An 18,290-nucleotide genomic window follows, 5' to 3' on the forward strand; every position below is an offset into this window, starting at 1 on the left:
TGGATTAATAATATAGACACAAGTTTTCAACTTTAAGGGGTATTTTCTGAAATGTAAGTAACTGGAGAAATGAGTAGGGATCTAGCTGCCTCTGTTCTCCCTGCCTACCATTCATACACACACATACTACTCAACTGGCTTGCTGAATTTTCTCCCCCATTTCCTATCATCTTCACTCCAACTGTCCTTATCCTTAGGTCCCTTAGAAGTAACAAAGAAATGAGAGAAAGGGGAAAAAGGAGTGCACAAGTGTCATTTGAATGGTTTCATAGTTCTCACCATAGTATTTCTTCCCTTCCTATCCCTTTTATTACACTTGCCCCTGCAAATAATACATATTATTATGAAACATTTAAGTGTGTGTGTGTATATTGTGTGCATATGTGTATATTACTATTTTTCTGGCAAAATGTCAGTAAGTTCCTATTGGCTAGCTGCAAAGGTATTAAATGCCTAATGTGGCTAAAATATATTATTGAAATCAAAAACAGACTAAAACAATTATACAAGTGTATAGTATTTCAAGATGGGATAAATTAAATTGCCATGGCTAGCTTATATCATGTATAAGTGCTATACATAGGGTGGAAACTACCTATAGATTATATGTTATATATCAATAATTTTAGTTTACACTATAGTTGAGAGAATATACCACTTTAGAATTAACATATTCAGATACTGTATTAAGTATCCACTTTAGTATTTTATAGTAATATATTACAAATGATGCTTAGTAAAAGTAACATTTCTTAAACTATACTTTTAACAGCACTAGTAACTTTTATAAAGATAAGGGAGTCCAACTGTTGATCCTACTTCAATGACTATTTTTATAGAACGTACAAATATGGCTCTCTAGAAATCTCAAGAAATGTATTTAAAAGTAGCTTCTGTTTTACTTGATATTTTAAAAATTAGATTTGACAGACATAGTATCATCAACCTCAAAAGTGCTTGAAAGTATCTGAAATATCTACCCAAAATTTGTACAAGTCTCTAGCAGGTTTTTCACAAGTACTTGTATACAAAAGAAGTATAAGTTTTCACTATATTATTTATAATTTCATTTGTTTTTATTACAGTTTATATTATGGGCCAGGCTGCTGTGAATTACCATGATTTTATTATCCCTACTTACAATATTGTTTCTAGGGGAAAATTGATTCTGAATTTCAAAAGTCCAATTTCCAAACCTTTAAAATACTACCTTTTTTTAAGTAGAAGGCCTGCTATCATTGATTGAATTAAGAAAAACATTTAAAAAATTCAGCAAGGGAATCACTCAATGCCAACTTCATAATCCATTTTGTTCTCTTAAACTGTTGCCCTGACAAAACTCTCATAACATAAGAATGGCCCACAATTTTTCTCTGCCATAACCAAGAACAGAGAAGAAAGTAAAGAAGATTAAATCCGCTGGAGGTATTGCAGAAATAAGTTTCTGTTCTTAAAAATCAGGAAAAGATATATGTGTTGGGTCACCATGATGGTTATTTTACAATGTTTGCTGATCATAACTCAATTAATCTGAATTTTTTTTTAAAAATCAGGAAAACAGTCTAATGATAGATGAAATAAGGTGAATAAAAAACACAAAAGTTTTTTAGAAGGATAAATTGGGTTAACTGAGACAAGTGAAAACTCTAGCATAAGATGAAAGCAAATCAGTTGCTCAGAGATGACAACCACTCCTGATAATAACACTAGAGAGATCCCCACTTCCACTCCCAGATTCCTCATTAGAGATGAAATAATATGAAAATATAAACAATTGCCTCAGTGTAACAGGAGGGAAGGGGGCAGTGCACCGCCTTTCAAAGAACGATACACCCATAGGACAAGACAAAAATTGGTTAGAACCAACCAGGCCAACCCACTCCAGTACTCTAGCCTGGAAAATCCCATGGACGGAGGAGCCTGGTGGGCTGCAGTCCATGGGGTCACGAAGAGTCGGACACGACTGAGCGACTTCACTTTATTTTTTCACTTTCATGCACTGGAGAAGGAAATGGCAACCCACTCCAGTGTTCTTGCCTGGAGAATCCCAGGGACGTGAGAGCCTGGTGGGCTGCCGTCTATGGGGTCACACAGAGTTGGACACGACTGAAGCGACTTAGCAGCAGCAGCAGCAACCAGGCCAAAGATGGTGGAATATTTGACTTCCAGTGGAGCTTGGGCCTCTTACACGCTCATGGCAATACAGTAGCATGCTAAATGACACACCTACCAGTGCCATGACAGTTCTAAGGTGAACCATAAAAGGTCAGAAAGTGGGCATCGTGCAATTCCTAGAAATCTCCATCCCTTTTCCCTAAATAGTTGGACTAATCTTCCCACATCCTAGCCTATGAAATTACCCAGCCCATAAAAACTAACCACATCATATTTCAGGGCCTCTCATCTTCTGAGACGGCCCACACTCTGTCTGTAGAGGGTGTTTCTCTCTAAATAAATCCACTTCTTACCTATCACTTTGTCTCTCTCTAAATTCTTTCTGCAATGAGACATCAAGAACCTGAGTCTCATTAAGTCCTGAGATCAGGTGTGATCTCAATTAAAAGACCGTGGGGTCAATTCCCAGTATGGGTTCTGGCTGGATTTTCATCTTGGCCTGTGGGTTCAAGTTCCATCTGAGATGCATGGTTTCATCAGTGACATTTTATATAAAGTCATCAAAACTAATTTCAAGCAAAAAACTTAAATGAAAAATTTTAAAGTAAAATACACAATTTAAGATGTGGAAGACCCTATTATAGGATAACAGAAGAAATCTAAAAGAGAAGCTATTTAATATAATTTAGCCAGTTTCTCCAACTAAGAAAAATTATTAAAAAAAAATTAAAGTGAAAAGAAGCTACTGTCTAAGTAAAAGCTGGAGCAGAGAATACGAGAAATATGGAAGCTGTCATGTGTTGACAAAATTGTTGCAAGAACAAGGAAGGGATGTTGCTAATACTCTTCTAAAAATTGAAGCAAAATTTACACCATCTGGACTGTGTCAAAGAATGGGCAATGACACATTCTAGGTCATCTGTCCCTTATTTTACCCTATGAAAACACTGTGTTTCCTGACCAGAGATACACAGTAACACTTATTTTAAAAAGCTATTTATAAGGTAGGACATAGAAGCAACCTAGACATCCACTTGCAGATGAATAAATAAGGGAGTTGTAGTACACACACACACAATGGAATATTACTCAGCTGTAAAAAGGAACACATTTGAGTCATTTCTAATGAGGTGGATGAAACTGGAGCCTATCATGAAGAGTAAAGTAAGTCAGAAACAGAAAGACAAATACTGTATATTAACACATATATATGGAATTTAGAAAGACGGTAATGACGATCCCACATGTAGGGCAGCAAAGGAGACACAGATGTAAACAACAGACTTTTGGACTCCGTGGGAGGAGGCAAGAGTGGGATGATTTGAGAGAATAGCATTAAAACAAGTACATTACCATATGTAGAGTAGATGAGGAGCGCAAGTTCCATGCAAGAAGCAGGGCACCCAAAGCCAGTGATCTGGGATAACCCAGAGGGACAGGGTGGGTAGGGAGGTGGGAGGGGGGTTCAGGATGGGGGACATATCTATGCCCATGGCCAATTCATGTTGATGTAGATGGCAAAAACCATCACAATATTGTAAAGTAATTATCCTCCAATTAAAATAAATTAATTTAAAAACTAAAAATGCTATTTATAAAAGAGCATCTCAATTTCTTTCCCTTCTCCTTATCTCTGAGAAGAGTTTTTTCCCCTTTCAATACACAATAAATAAAAAGTTCTGCCTCACTTACAATGCATTAAACCATTCTTTTCAGTTTCTGAACTATAATAATTCAAGAAGATATAAGAGCAAAAAGTTGTTTTGCCTATTCAATATAATAGTTAATAAATCAACTAACCTGCACATAGATAAGCAATTAAATATCTTGATTAATTTCTAAGAAAGGTAAGGCAAAACTATCAAAGTAAAGAAATATGTATTTTGATAGCATAATTATAATGACATTTTCCATAAAATAATCTGACTCTTATGGGAACAAAGGGCCAGACATACACCTAGCTTAAACCAAGAAAAAATTTAAAGCCATATAAAAGCCATATTATTGCTGGAAAGATTTATCACCTTAAAATAACTGACTACAAATAGATATTATATAAATACATAACCAAAATTCAAAAAGTGTTTCAACAACAAGTATAAAGCATTGCTTAGTTAGAACACAGAATATTAAAATACCCTTTCTCAAGTCAAAGCGAAATGAACCAGACTGTCTAGATTCAGATATAAAACTTAGTTATCAATTCAACCAGGAATAATTTTCTTGGAAATTTCCAAATTGCTTTAAACTGGATTTGTTCTTAGAACTCTACTGGCTATAAAAAACACTTGTGACATCTTTCAAAGAAAATGATCAACGAAGAGAACTTTTTTGGTGATCTTGAGAGGATTGGGAGATAGCCACAATTAAGGCCCAGCTGAAGATGGTTAAAAATGAGAAACAAACCGAATAGGACTTGCATCAAGAAATTATTCCTGAACACAGCTGCATCAAATTCAACAGACAGAATGGGTAAGCCTTTAGGTCTATGCTTCTGTCCACCTTCCTACAAACATCACCACCAAATTTTACAAAGTATTAAACAATATTCATGACTTGCCTAGCTTCTTCTCCCATCCCTGAACAACTCATACTTCCTCTTTTTTTGAATACAATACTAATTTGTCATTCCTAAAACAGATCATGTTGTTATATGCCTTCAATTCTTTTTTTTTATATTTATTTATTTTAATTAGAATCTAATTACTTTACAATACCGTGGTGATTTTTGCCATACATTGACATGAATCAGCCATGGGCGTACATGTGTCCCCCCGTCCTGAACCCCTCCCACCTTCCTGCCCATCCCATCCTTCTGGGTTGTCCCAGTGCACTGGCTTTGAGTGCCCTACTTTATGCATCGAACTTGGACTGGTCATCTATTTCACATATGGTAATATATATGTTTCAATGCTATTCTCTCAAATCATCCTACCCTCACCTTCTCTCACAGAGTCCAAAAGTCTGTTCTTTATATCTGTGTCTCTTTTGCTGTCTTGCATATAGGGTCATTGTTACCATCTTTCTAAATTTCATATATATGTGTTAATATACTGTATTGGTGTTTTTCTTTCTGACTTACTTCACTTTGTATAATAGGCTCCAGTTTCATCCACCTCATTAGACCTGATTCAAATGTGTTCTTTTTAATAGCTGAGTAATATTCCATTGTATATGTACCACAACCCTCTTATCCGTTCATCTGCCGATGGACTAATTTAGGTTGTTTCCATGTCCTTGCTATTGTAAACAGTGCTGTGATGAACACTGGGGTACATGTCTCTCTCAATTCTGGTTTCCTCAGGGTGTATGCCCAGCAGTGGGATTGCTGGGTCATATGGCAGTTCTACTCTCAGTTTTTTAATGCCTTCAGTTCTTTAATGAATTCCTTTTTCAGTTCCATAGGTTCATTAAGCAAATTACTATTTATCTTCCAAAGTCATACTAAAGCATCACCTGTTTACTGATGTTTTCTCTGATCTGCAAACACCTAAAGACAGAGTTAAGCACTCTCTCTATGCCACACCTATATCTTATTAAAACCACATATCATTCCACATATTGTATTATATTAAAATCAACTATATTTTACGTGCTGTATCTCTCCTACCAGAATATAAACTCATGATAGAATTTAAAACTTAATAATTGTTATTGACATGCAGACCCTAGGTGGGGTTAGACTAACTACATGGTTTGAGGACTCAATTTCCTTCCCTTCTCAGATTTTTTTTGTTTCAGACCAGCCAGCATCAACCTTACAATATTATCTCCATTATGTCCAGTTTCACTATGTAGAATATGGTTTCTCACAAAAACAAAGGTAGAAATTTTTTGTTTTTAGATTCCACATACAAGTGATATAATAAAGTATTTGTCTTTCTCTGTCTGGCTTACTTCACTTCATATGATAATCTCTATGTCTATCCTTGTTGCTGCAAAGTGTGATATTTCATTGTTATTCATTAAAATAATACAAATAAATTCATATACAAAACAGAAATAGACCCACAGACGTAGATAAACTTATGGCTACCAAAGGGGAAAGGGGGAGGGATAATTCAGTTTGGGATTAACATATACACACTACTATACATAAAATAGTTAATCAACAAGGACATACGTATAGCACAGGGAACTATATGGAATATTTTGTAATAAGCTATAAGGAAAAAGGATCTGAAAAAACAGATATATATGTATGTATAACTGATACACTTTGTTGTACAGCTGAAACTACACAACATTGTTAATCAACTACACACCAATATAAAATGCAAATTTTAAAGAATATGTTGGAATCAGTAGCATGGGGAAAGGGAATTGGATCAGGAAGGACTATATAAATAGTCCAACTGTAAAGTAATGCTTTATTATTCTAAAAACTACACCCCGAAGTGACTTAGCAGCAGCAGCAGCACACAGGTATTCATTATATTGCTTTCTAGAACTTTTTTATGTGTTTGCAATTTTTCTTGAAACAAAAAACTCTAAAGAGATTTCAATAAGATACACTCAGAATTTCACACAAGTTAAAATAAATGCCAACAAAGTCAGGCTTATAAAAAATGTGTATCATTTGCATTAACTGGAATCCAGTAAAGAAATTCTTTAACTGCTTGATATGATAAAATGATTGTGATAAATTTTAAAAATAATTTCAACTTATAGAATATATCAAATCTTACAACATTACATTTTCAGAAAGCCTAGTAACAATTATTTTATGTGGAGAGATGAGAAAAAACTAAAACCAGTATTTTTTTTAAAAACAGAAGAACACACAATACCTTGGAGGCACGAATCTGCCTGTGAACATCTGTTAGTTGCTGGATTTTGTATTCCAGCTCTGAAATCTGGGCTTGAAGCCATGTCCATCGGCTGCCAACTCTTGCTCTGTCTACAAGCCACTTCCATTCAGTACTACAGTTACTGTGAACAAGACAAACACAGATAGTTAAAGCACAAAGACAGTTAGGTTTTCACACAGATTGCTTAATAACTTCCTTGACTCTTGTCATACAATCCCAAATTTCTTTACAAAGCATCTAATTACTTTAAAGAATGGTACATCAGTTTTTCAAATATTTTATTTCCTTATCTTTCTATCCCACAAACACCTGTTTTCATTCAATACTGTGTACCTGGTAGGATAATCTCCTTGTTATTTAATATTTTATTAATGGTCAAGGGCTGAAACAGAAGTAGATCAGCAAAGGAAAAGAAACAAAAATGTCAGTACTAACACCATGCAAAAACTGTTACATGAGCCTTTTATATGTAAGCAGGTATCAAGTATAGGACAAGTCATTTGAACTGTACTAGATCTAAATCCATGTAACAAACCACACAGTACTCAATTTTACTATATGTAATTTTCATTTGCTAAAATAGGAATCAATATTTTTAAATGCCAAAAATTATCAAAAACAGGAACACTGCTACACACAAATATATAAATCTTGAGATGTTAATTAAGATAGTTGGTTAAAAACTTCATTCCTAGGATTCACAGTTCAGAAATGACAAAAAATTTATATCAAGTCTTTCTTTCATGAATATTTGAAAATGAGATTTGAATTTTATCTCCTTTATCTTTTGGCAAAAGCACTGCTCTAATCCACAGTTTCTGAGATTACATATTAATTAGTTTATGAAAATATTTCAACCATTCCAACTAGAAAACAATCAGTTCACAGCGGGGAGGAGAGACAGGGTTTGTGTGTATTTTGGATAATCAATTAGGAGCTTCATCCTGCCAGGGAAGAAACTGAAGACAGTATAACAGAAGAAATTGAAACTACAACTGAAGGGCAATAACTGCTGCTGCTGCTGCTGCTGCTAAGTCACTCAGTCGTGTTGGACTCTGTGCGACCCCACAGACGGCAGCCCACCAGGCTCCCCCATCCCTGGGATTCTCCAGGCAAGAACACTGGAGTGGGTTGCCATTTCCTTCTCCAGTGCATGAAAGAGAAACCTGAAAGTGAAATCGCTCAGTCGTGTCCGACTCTGTGTGACCCCATGGACTGCAGCCCACCAGCTCCTCTGTCCATGGGATTTTCCAGGCAAGAATACTGCAGTGGGGTGCCATTGCCTTCTCCAGGGCAATAACTACTTAATGGCAAATCACAAACTTCATGAAAAACATGTCTAAAAATTGCATTTATTGTCAAAACCCATTGAAGGCATGACACTGAAAGTGAACCCTATTGTAAACTATGGACTTTAAGTGATAAAGATGTGTTAATGTAAGTTCATAGATTGTTATACAAACACTACCTTTATGCAGTACATTGACAGTAAGGGAAGCCATATCTGTGTAGGGACAGGGGATATATGGGAACTCTGTATTTTCAACTCAATTTTGCTATAAACCTAAAACATCTCTAAAGATTAAACTTTATTAATTTTTATACATATAACCATAAAGAAATATCTTTCATATAAACTTTAGCCAGGGAAAACATTTAAGAGATCATTTCTTGTCAGAGAAACAGAATTATTATAACTCTACTACATAGAATTTATTTATTATAACAGATTTTTATTATACCAGTGTTCTCAAAATGCTTTTTATTCCCCAGATTCTAATTATGTATACAATGTGACTGACTGCAGAGACTGACATATAAATTAGGACTTCTTTTGGTATTATCCATTTACAGTTACTACTGTGATTCTGCAAAACTTTTAAATAACATTTTCATAACTATAGGCAAACTAAAAATGCCTTTTCAAAATAAATATTATCTATGAATAGTGTAATAATACTAACTGCCGTTCATGAAAGAAGTGAAGAAGGCAAGGACCGTATCATGCAGTAGTCGCACAAGTGAGGGTAAAGTGCTGGATTTTATGCTAAAAGGAAGTTATTCACAAGATAGTAATACAATTTTTTTTCTGAGCACTCAAGCTGCTAGGTAGATAATGTACTGGGATATGAGAATAAATAAGGAAACCAATTAGGACACCATTTATAAAACCATTTATAATAATCTAAATGAGGTACAGATAATGTGATCTCTAAATATTTCATGTACTGTCCTACATATCCCAGCCTTAACTGCACTTAGGTTGGAGCCATGTCACTAGTTCTGACCAACAGACTGTGAAAAAAACTGATATAGTTATTCCCAGTCCACCTGCTCACCTAAAGCTATATAGTGCAGATATTACAGCTACAAGGTAGAAGAGGGTCATAGCTCACACCACACTGGACTTCATGTAAGCCACTGTAAACTTTTGCTGTGCTAAATTACTGAGATTAGAAGGTTAATTTGTTACTCCAGGGCTTATTCTGACCAAAAATATGAAAATGGCCTGGACTGGAAATGAGGTGAAAGATAAAGAAGAAATGAAGACTAGAGGATGGATTCAAGATTGATTTAAAGTGGATAGATCTTGAAGAAGTATGATGAAGCATGGAGAAATCAAAGACGATCTTAAGCATTCTTTCATTAAATTTTACTCCAGTCAGAAAATTTTCCTATAAAATACAACTCGGTAATCAAACGGATTATTAGCTCATGGAAAAATAGAGACAAATAAAAATTTATAGAGTTGATGTTAGCCCATGGTGGTGGTGGTTTGGTTGCTAAGTTGTATCCGACCCTTGTGACCCCATGGACTGTAGCCTGCCAGGCTCCTCTGTCCATGGGATTCTCCAGGCAAGAATACTGAAGTGGGTTGCCATTACCTTCTGTAGAGGATCTTCCTGACCCAGGGATCGAACCCAGGTCTCCTGCACTGCAGGCAGATTCTTTACTGCCTGAGCTAGCAGGGAAGCTCTTCTGCTTCTGTTAGGTCCATACTATTTCTGTCCTTTATCATGGCCATCCTCGCATGATATGTTACCTTGATCTCTCCAATTTTCTTGACGAGATCTCTAGTCTTTATTCTATCATTTTCTGCTGTCTTGCACTGTTCACCTAAGAATGCTTTCTTATCTCTCCCTGCTATTCTCTGGAACTCTACATTTAGTTAGGTTTATCTTTCCCTTTGATTTCTCTTCTTTTCTCAGCTATTTGTAAAACCTCCTCAGGCAACCACTTTGACTTCTTGCATTTCTTTTTCTTTGGGATGGTTTTGGTCACCGCTTCCTATACAATGTTGCAAACCTCCATCCATAATTCTTCAGGCACTTTGTCTACCAAATCCTTTCCCTTGAATCTATTCATCACCTCCATTAGATAATCATAGGGGATTTGATTTAGGTCACACCAGAATGGCCAAGTGGCTTTCCCTACTTTTTTTCAATTTAAAAAGCCTGAATTTTGCAATAAGGAACTCATGATCTGAGTCACAGTCAGCTCCAGGTCTTATTTTTGCTGACCTCCATCTTCAGCTGCAAAGAATATAATCAATCTGATTTGATATTGACCATCTGATAATGTCCATGAGTAGAGTCATCTCTTGTGTTGTTGGAAGAGGGTGTCTGCTATGACCAGTGTGTTCTCTTGGCAAAATTCTGTTAAACTTTGCCCTGCTTCATTTTGGACTACAAGGCCAAACTTGCCTACTTGACTTCCTACTTTTGCATTCCAATCCCCTCCAATGAGAAGGACATCTTTTTTTGGAGTTAGTTAGTTCTAGGAGGTCTTGTAGGTCTTCATAAAACCACTCTACTTCAGCTTCTTTGGCATTAGTGGTTGGGGCATAGTGTTGGATTACTGTGATGTTGAATGGTTTGCCTTGGAAATGAACCAAGATCATTCTGTCATTTTTGAGACGGCACCCAACTACTGCTTTTCAGACTTTTATGTTGACTATGAGGGCTACCCCACTTCTTCTAGGGGATTCTTTCTTTGAGCAAGGGATTCTTGCTTGAAAATAGGTCTAAAAAATAATTATATTGTAAATATGTTACAGATAAGTATATGGCTATTTCATTCAAAGGAGATTAACACCTGTTGTACCTCAAAGACAAAACATGTTTTTGTAAACAATTTATATTATCAATGATGTAATGGCTCATATGGGCTTCCCAGGTGGCAGAGTGGTAAAGAATCCACTTGGCAATGCAAGAGACGTAGGTTCGATCCCTGAGTTGGGAAGGTCCACTGGAACAGGAAATGGCAAGCCACTCCAGTATTCTTGCCTGGAAAATTCCTTGGACAGAAGAGCCTGGTGGGCTACAGTCCATGGGGTCACAAAGACTCGCACTCGACTGAGCACACATACAATAGCTTATGTAACTTACAGTGTAACAAATAAGAACAAAGCTGAAGCAAGAAATTTAAAAGAATGTGAAGCATACCCAGTGTCTAGACTCCTCAGTTAGCATTAAGCTTGGCCTGTCAGACCACTAAGAATTTGACTTCCTACATCTCTCTGGAGTAGGTTGAACTGATCACAAACCACCACATGCCTTCATCTTCACTGGAAATAGGAGCTCCTACTTCTAGTGACGATCAGGGCAAATACACCCATGAGTGGACCTGGGCAGTGAGACTGGGCAGTCAGTCCTCAGAAAGGCAGTATAAGCCTTCAATCCTCATCTTTGCTCATTTGCAGTCACCATTTAAGTTACTGATGGAAGTAAGTACAAGCTGATTAACCCAAGTCATTTTGAGTACAATACCTACTGGCACTAACTTCTGCTTAACATCAGGAATCTATATCACTCTTTTGCTGTTATTTTTTTTCTCTTTTTACATCACTATTTTAACCCTGAAATACAGTTTGTTCCTCAGAATAAGACAGAGCTTTCTCATATTACACTTTGAGTTACCAAGACTTAAAGAAAAACTTGCATAAATTAATCTTGCCTTTAATAGAGTCTGTTAGCTTAGTAATAAAAACGAGTAAACTATGATTTAAAAAAAAAAAAAGATCCAACTGTAAAATAATTACAATTCCAAGAATAATAAGATTTATCCTGGGAAAAAAATATACATAAAATTAGGCCAAACTTCTCTGCTGTCTGCACACCTAGGAAGAACTTAGCCTTTCCTGGAATTTCATTCCTTTAGATGAAGGGATAGCACCCTTTCTGTAAAGAGGGAGACATGAAATATTTGTTTTATGGGCCACATGGTCTGTTTAGTAACTGCTCAACTCTGCTGTCATAGCATGAAAGCTACCATAAACAAAAGGGTGTAACCATGTATCAATAAAACTTCGTCTCCAAAAATAGACAATAGGCTAGATTAGGTGCATGGGCTATATAGTCTTCCAATCCCTGATGTAGAACATGTTTTCATATGACTTCCCTTAATGAAATGTCTTTTTAGCTCTTTCGCTCATATTTAATTAGCTATCTTACTCATATAAGACTATAAACTGTATATAAGTATATAAGGCCATACACACTGTAAATGCTTACAGCTCCCAATCTGTAGCTTGCCTTTCATTTTCCTAAAGGTGTCTTTTGAGCAGCAAAAGATTTCAATTTTGATGCAGCCTAATTTTTCAAATGTTCCTTTATGGAAAGTTCTTTTTTATGTCCTAAGAAATATTTGCTTAACACAAAGTCATAACGATTTACTCATGTTTCTAAAATATCTTACAGCTTTAACTTCTAGATCTATAATCCAATTCAAGTCAAGCTCTGTGTATTGTATGAGGTATGGTCCAGATTCATTATTTTCCATAGGATATCTAGTTCCTGAATCATTTGTTGAAAAGATTCTATAATCCTTTAATAGAAAAAAAAAACTATCCTGGAATAGATAAAAGACTACCCATATGAATACTATATGTTGTATATATACTTACATACACACAGAGAACCCTAAGGATATCTTTCCATCATCTACCTACCTACCTACCTACCTGTGTCAACACCATGACCCAGTATCACACTATCATTGTAGTTTAGTGTAATTCTTAAAATCCAGTAAATTCTCCAACTTTGCTCTTTCCCAATATTGTTTTGACAATTCTAAGCTTGAGAATCAGCTTGACAGTCTCTTTAAATAAATGACCAGCATTTTGAATAGGACTGCATTGCATCCATAGATCTATTGGTAGAGAATTAACATCTTAACAACACTGAATCTTCTAATCATGTATAAGGTATTATTTCTGTTTATTCAGATACTGGTCATTTCTCTCAGCTATGTTGCATGCAGTTTTGAAATTTTATCTCTATGTATTTCATGTTTATCAGTTCAGTTGCTCAGTCGTGTTCGACTCTTTGCAACCCCATGGACTGTAGCACACCAGGCTTCCCTGTCCATCACCAAACTCCTGGAGCTTGCTCAAACTCATGTCCATCGAGTTGGTGATGCCATCCAACCATCTCATCCTCTGTCATCGCCTTCTCCTCCTGCCTTCAATCTTTCCCAGAATCGGGTTCTTTTCCAGTGAGTCAGTTCTTTGCATTAGGTGGCCAAACTATTGGAGTTTCAGCTTCAGCATCAGTCCTTCCAATGAATATTCAGGACTAATTTCCCTGAGGATTGACTGGTATGATCTCCTTGCAGTCCAAAGGACTCTCAAGAGTCATCTCCAACACCACAGTTCAGAAGCATCAATTCTTCGGCGCTCAGCTTTCTTTATAGTCCAACTCTCACATCCAAACATGACTAATGGAAAAAACCATAGCCTTGACTAGATGGACCTTTGTTGGCAAAGTAACGTCTCTGCTTTTTAATATGCTGTCTAGGTTGGTCATAGCTTTTCTTCCAAAGATCAAGCGTCTTTTAACTTCATGGCTGCAGTCACCATTGTTCATGCTTATGGATGCCAGTATGTAGCATTCATAAATTGTTTGATGTCAGAATATAAAAATATAGTTGACTTTTATATGGTGACCCGATATCCTTTGATGCTGTCAAATTCACTTAGAGGAGTTTTAGTACCTTCCTCATAAAGTCCTTAGGATTTTCTATGTATTACTATGTCAACTGCAGATAGTTTTATTTTTAATCGGATTCCTTTTATTATTTTTATCTTACTGCACTGGTTATGAACTCCTGTATAATGTTAATTATAAGCTGTGTAAGTGGACATTCTTACCTTCTTCCTAATCTTATAGAGAAAGCATTCAGTCTTTTATCACTAAATGTAATGTTAGCTACAGATGTTTTATAAATGTCCTTTTTCAGACTGAAGAAGTTTCTGTCTATTCTGGGTCTGCTGTGAGTTTTTATCATGAGTAGGTTTGAATTTTGTCAAATGCGTCTGCTCAAAAGGGAGGCTTATGTCATAAACTTTACACTTTCCTTCTTCTCTAATGTAAGAATCTGTAACTTTAAATTCTTGTCTAAGAATCTGTAACTTTAAATTCTTGCATTTCTTTAGTAATCTAATAGCTGTATCTTACAAAATGTGACATACTATATTTTCATTATCATTCTGTTTAAAACATTTTAGATATTCTCTTGTGATTTCTTTGATCCAAGCAATATTTGGAAATGTATAATTTAATTTCGATATACTTTAGACATATATATTTGCCATTTTCTATCACTTCTTTCCTTTGTGTAGACTGAGTTTTCACTCAGTATCATATTCATTCAGCCTAAATAACATTTTAAGATTTCTTATAATATAGGTATACTGACAGGAAATTTTCTTACTTTGCTTATTTGGAATGTTATTTTGCCTTTGTTTTTAAAAGTAATTTTAGGTTGAGTTTTTTATTCCTTTCAGCCCTTTAAATATATCATTCCATTGCTTTCCAGCTTGCTTATCTTCTGATGAGAAGTCGGCAATGATTTTTTTTTTCTTTGCTTCCTTATGTGTTTTTTTTCCTCCTCTTACTGCTTTTAAGATTTTCTCTACATCACTAGCACTTGGCGATTTGACTGTAATACACCACAATGTGGTTTTGTTTGTAATCGTATTTATAACTTGAGATTCTTAGGTCTGCAGTTTTACGTCCTTTTAAGTCTTGGAGCACACTTGGAGAAGGCATGGCACCCCACTGCAGTACTCTTGCCTGGAAAATCCCATGGACGGAGGAGCCTGCTAGGCTCCAGTCCATGGGGTCAATAAGAGCTGGACACAACTGAGCGACTTCAGTTTCCCTTTTCACTTTCATGCATTGGAGAAGGAAATGGCAACCCACCCCAGTGTTCTTGCCTGGAGAATCCCAGGGATGGGGGAGCCTGATGGGCTGCCGTCTATGGGGTCGCACAGAGTGGGACACGACTAAAGCGACTTAGCAGCAGCAGCAGCAACCATATTTTAGATATTTTAAAGTCTTTGCCAACTAATATCTGTCATTTCTGTGTCTGTTTCTATTGAAGATTTTTCTTCCTCTTTGCACGTCTAGTAGTTCATTGTGTGTGTGTGTGTCTGTGTATGAATGTATGGAAGCAAATACACACACATTTATTATGGAAACTATGGAGAAGGCAATGGCACCCCACTCCAGTACTCTTGCCTGGAAAATCCCTTGGACGGAGGAGCCTGGTAGGCTGCAGTCCATGGGGTCGCGAAAAGTCAGACACGACTGAGTGACTTCACTTTCACTTTTCACTTTCATGCATTGGAGAAAGAAATGGCAACCCACTCCAGTGTTCTTGCCTGGAAGATCCCAGGGATGGGGGAGCCTGGTGGGCTGCCGTCTATGTGGTCACACAGAGTCGGACACGACTGAAGTGACTTAGCAGCAGTATGAATATAATATTGTCGAATGTATAGATTTTATGATCTTCCTTTTAAAGAGAAAATATTGTTTCAAGGGATTATTATTTATTGTTCAACTTCATTGTTTTCAGCTTTCTGCAAAAATTTGTTAGAGCAAGTATAGAGTAGCCATTAGTCACTAGGTCAAACTCAGCCTTACTCTTTGAGGTATCACCAATCTGGGGCCTCTACTGAACGCTCCAGATGTTCAACAAAGTGTCTCCACTCTGCTTATAAAGAACTCAAACATCTCTCAACCTTGTATAAGCACTGGAAATTTTTCAGATTACAATTTCCTAAGAACTTTATGGGTGCCCTTATGGAGTTTTACCTACATATGCACAGCTTAGTGTTTAACAAAGGTCTCAAGAGGACTACATGAAGATTTATGATGCTCTTTGAGTACTTAAATCCATCTTCTTTAATATTCTGATCTAATGATTCCAGCTATCTCAGCCTCTCCAACTCTAATGTTTATTTCAGTCAAGCAAGACCACTGTGCTCTATTTGGCTTTCCTTTCCCTGCACCAGATATTTAAAAATGCCTCTAGGCAGAAAACAAGGGCAATTATAGGGCTCACTTCATCTGTTTCTCTTTTCTCAGGAATCACTGACTCTGACCTTTGCTGCTTTATATCAATTTTCTGAAAATAACGACTTTCATATATTTCTGTCTCATTTCCCAGATATTTACAGTCAAAGAGAACAAATAGTACCAGTAACGGCACTCCGTTACGGCTAGAAATCAAAGAACTTTATTTAATATGCATTTGTGTGTGATCTCTCTAAAATGTCTATTTTGTTTCAAATACTCAGAATTTCATTGCCTTTAAAAAAATAAAAAGCAGGGACTTCCCTGGTGATCCAGTGGCTAAGACTCTAAGCTCCTGATGCAGGGGGCCCAGGTTCCTCCCCTGGTCAGGAAGCTAGATCCTACATGCTACAACTAAGATCCAGTGCAGCCAAGTAAAAAATAAGTAAGTATTAAGACAAACAAACAGAACTACAGTTGCAGGTTAAGACCAGAATCTTAACAAAAAAAAACATTAAAATCGATTCACAGGTTTCTTTTTCGAGTGTTCTTGGACATTTCAAGAAAGCAGAGCTGTTTATCCATCATCTATCTACCTTTCAACTGTTCTATAAGAAATAGTTAAATTATGTTTGAGCCACTACAGTTTTAAGTCTCTTTCTTACAACTTAGCCTTTATGCTAAATGCTACAGAAATTCTTATGACCAAAAGAGTGATTATAAGATAAACCCAAAGCATGTGTATTAACTTAGAGGTAGGGACAGAAAGCAGATAGGAAAGAGACAAAAGTTGACGATCCTTTTTTACTTCACTATACCATATACACTACCTTGGCAAAATATCATTTAAAGAGAGACCCAAGTGCCTAACAAGACAATAGTTCCAGTAAAAGCAGCTAGAAAAAGTCATAATGATGTAATGTAGTGATGGTTCCTTGGTGTTTTAATCCTCATAAACAAATCAATTTAGGCAAGAATTAGTTCAGCTGCAAGAGAAAAAAAAAGAATACAACTGCTTAGGGAGGCTCTCTCTGACTACTTCTAACTTAATGAATAATCCAAGAATACAGGGCACCTTGAAGGAGTAGAAAATCCAGTTGCTTCTCTGCTGCTAACAACAACAAAAAATGTATAACAGCAACAAAAAAATGCATTTCAATAATCTCTCTTAAGAGTTCTAGCCACATAATGGGAGCCAGCCTAGGAGCAAAAAGTCAGATTAATCCCTAATCAAATGTACTGTTTCAGGTGGCCACAAGGTAGCAGTCATTAAGATGAGGGAGCGGTGGATGGTCTGGGGAAAATAACTAATTAACTAGTTTGTAGGCTAAGCAACTATGAGCAAGGGAGATTTTTGGTTTTGATATTTTTACATACAGCTGACTGGAGGCAAACGAAATTAAAAACTACATTTTTGAGGCAACTCTATTAGTAAAAAGACCCCACAAGTTACCATGCTCTACCCAGAAAGTCCAAATTTGTACTAATAGGACACAGGATGAGAATCTTGTATGAAAGGAATTTTTAAAGTTAATAGTCTGTTAAATTGTCTTCTCTGTGCTTTAAAAATCCTTGCATAATGTCAAACATTAACAATTAGGGACATACAAATTCATACATAGGAGATTAATGATTTTTAAACCAATAAAAACATATTTGCTAAAGAATAGTCTGAAGTCATGCATGTGATCAGTTCAACAAGCACTGTGTGTGTGTTTGCATATGTGTACACACACGTTTATATGCATGCACAATTCTTTTGTATAGGAAGCCAGGACATGGTATAATGTTACCAAAGTATACACTGCATAAAGGCAAATAGACGGGGGAAAAAATGGAAACAGTGACAGAATTTATTGTCTTGGGCTCCAAAATCACTGTGGATGGTAACTGCAGCCATGAAATTAAAGAGGGTTGTTCCTTGGAAGACAAGCTATGACAAACCTAGACAGCATATTAGAAAGCAGAGACATCATGCCAACAAAAGTGTGAATAATCAAAGCTATAGATTTTTCAGTAGTCATGTACAGATGTTAAGAGTTGGACCACGAAGAAGGCTGAGCAT

The 18,290-nt window shown here is 36.3% G+C and overlaps 1 protein-coding gene across 8 annotated transcripts in view; it reads right to left on the reverse strand.

The window, feature by feature from the left end:
- KANSL1L (KAT8 regulatory NSL complex subunit 1-like) overlaps nt 1–18,290 on the reverse strand; it is a 125,903-nt gene that overhangs the window by 68,015 nt on the left and 39,598 nt on the right. For all 8 annotated transcript variants that reach the window (XM_010861098.1, XM_010861101.1, XM_010861095.1 and 5 more), the window contains one exon: nt 6,906–7,047. In XM_010861098.1, coding sequence (XP_010859400.1) covers nt 6,906–7,047 — 142 coding nt within the window. The remainder of the gene's footprint in view (nt 1–6,905; nt 7,048–18,290) is intronic.

The sequence above is a fragment of the Bison bison genome, unplaced genomic scaffold (genome assembly GCF_000754665.1).
Source record: "Bison bison bison isolate TAMUID 2011002044 unplaced genomic scaffold, Bison_UMD1.0 scf7180017864471, whole genome shotgun sequence".
NCBI classification, from domain to species: domain Eukaryota; kingdom Metazoa; phylum Chordata; class Mammalia; order Artiodactyla; family Bovidae; genus Bison; species Bison bison.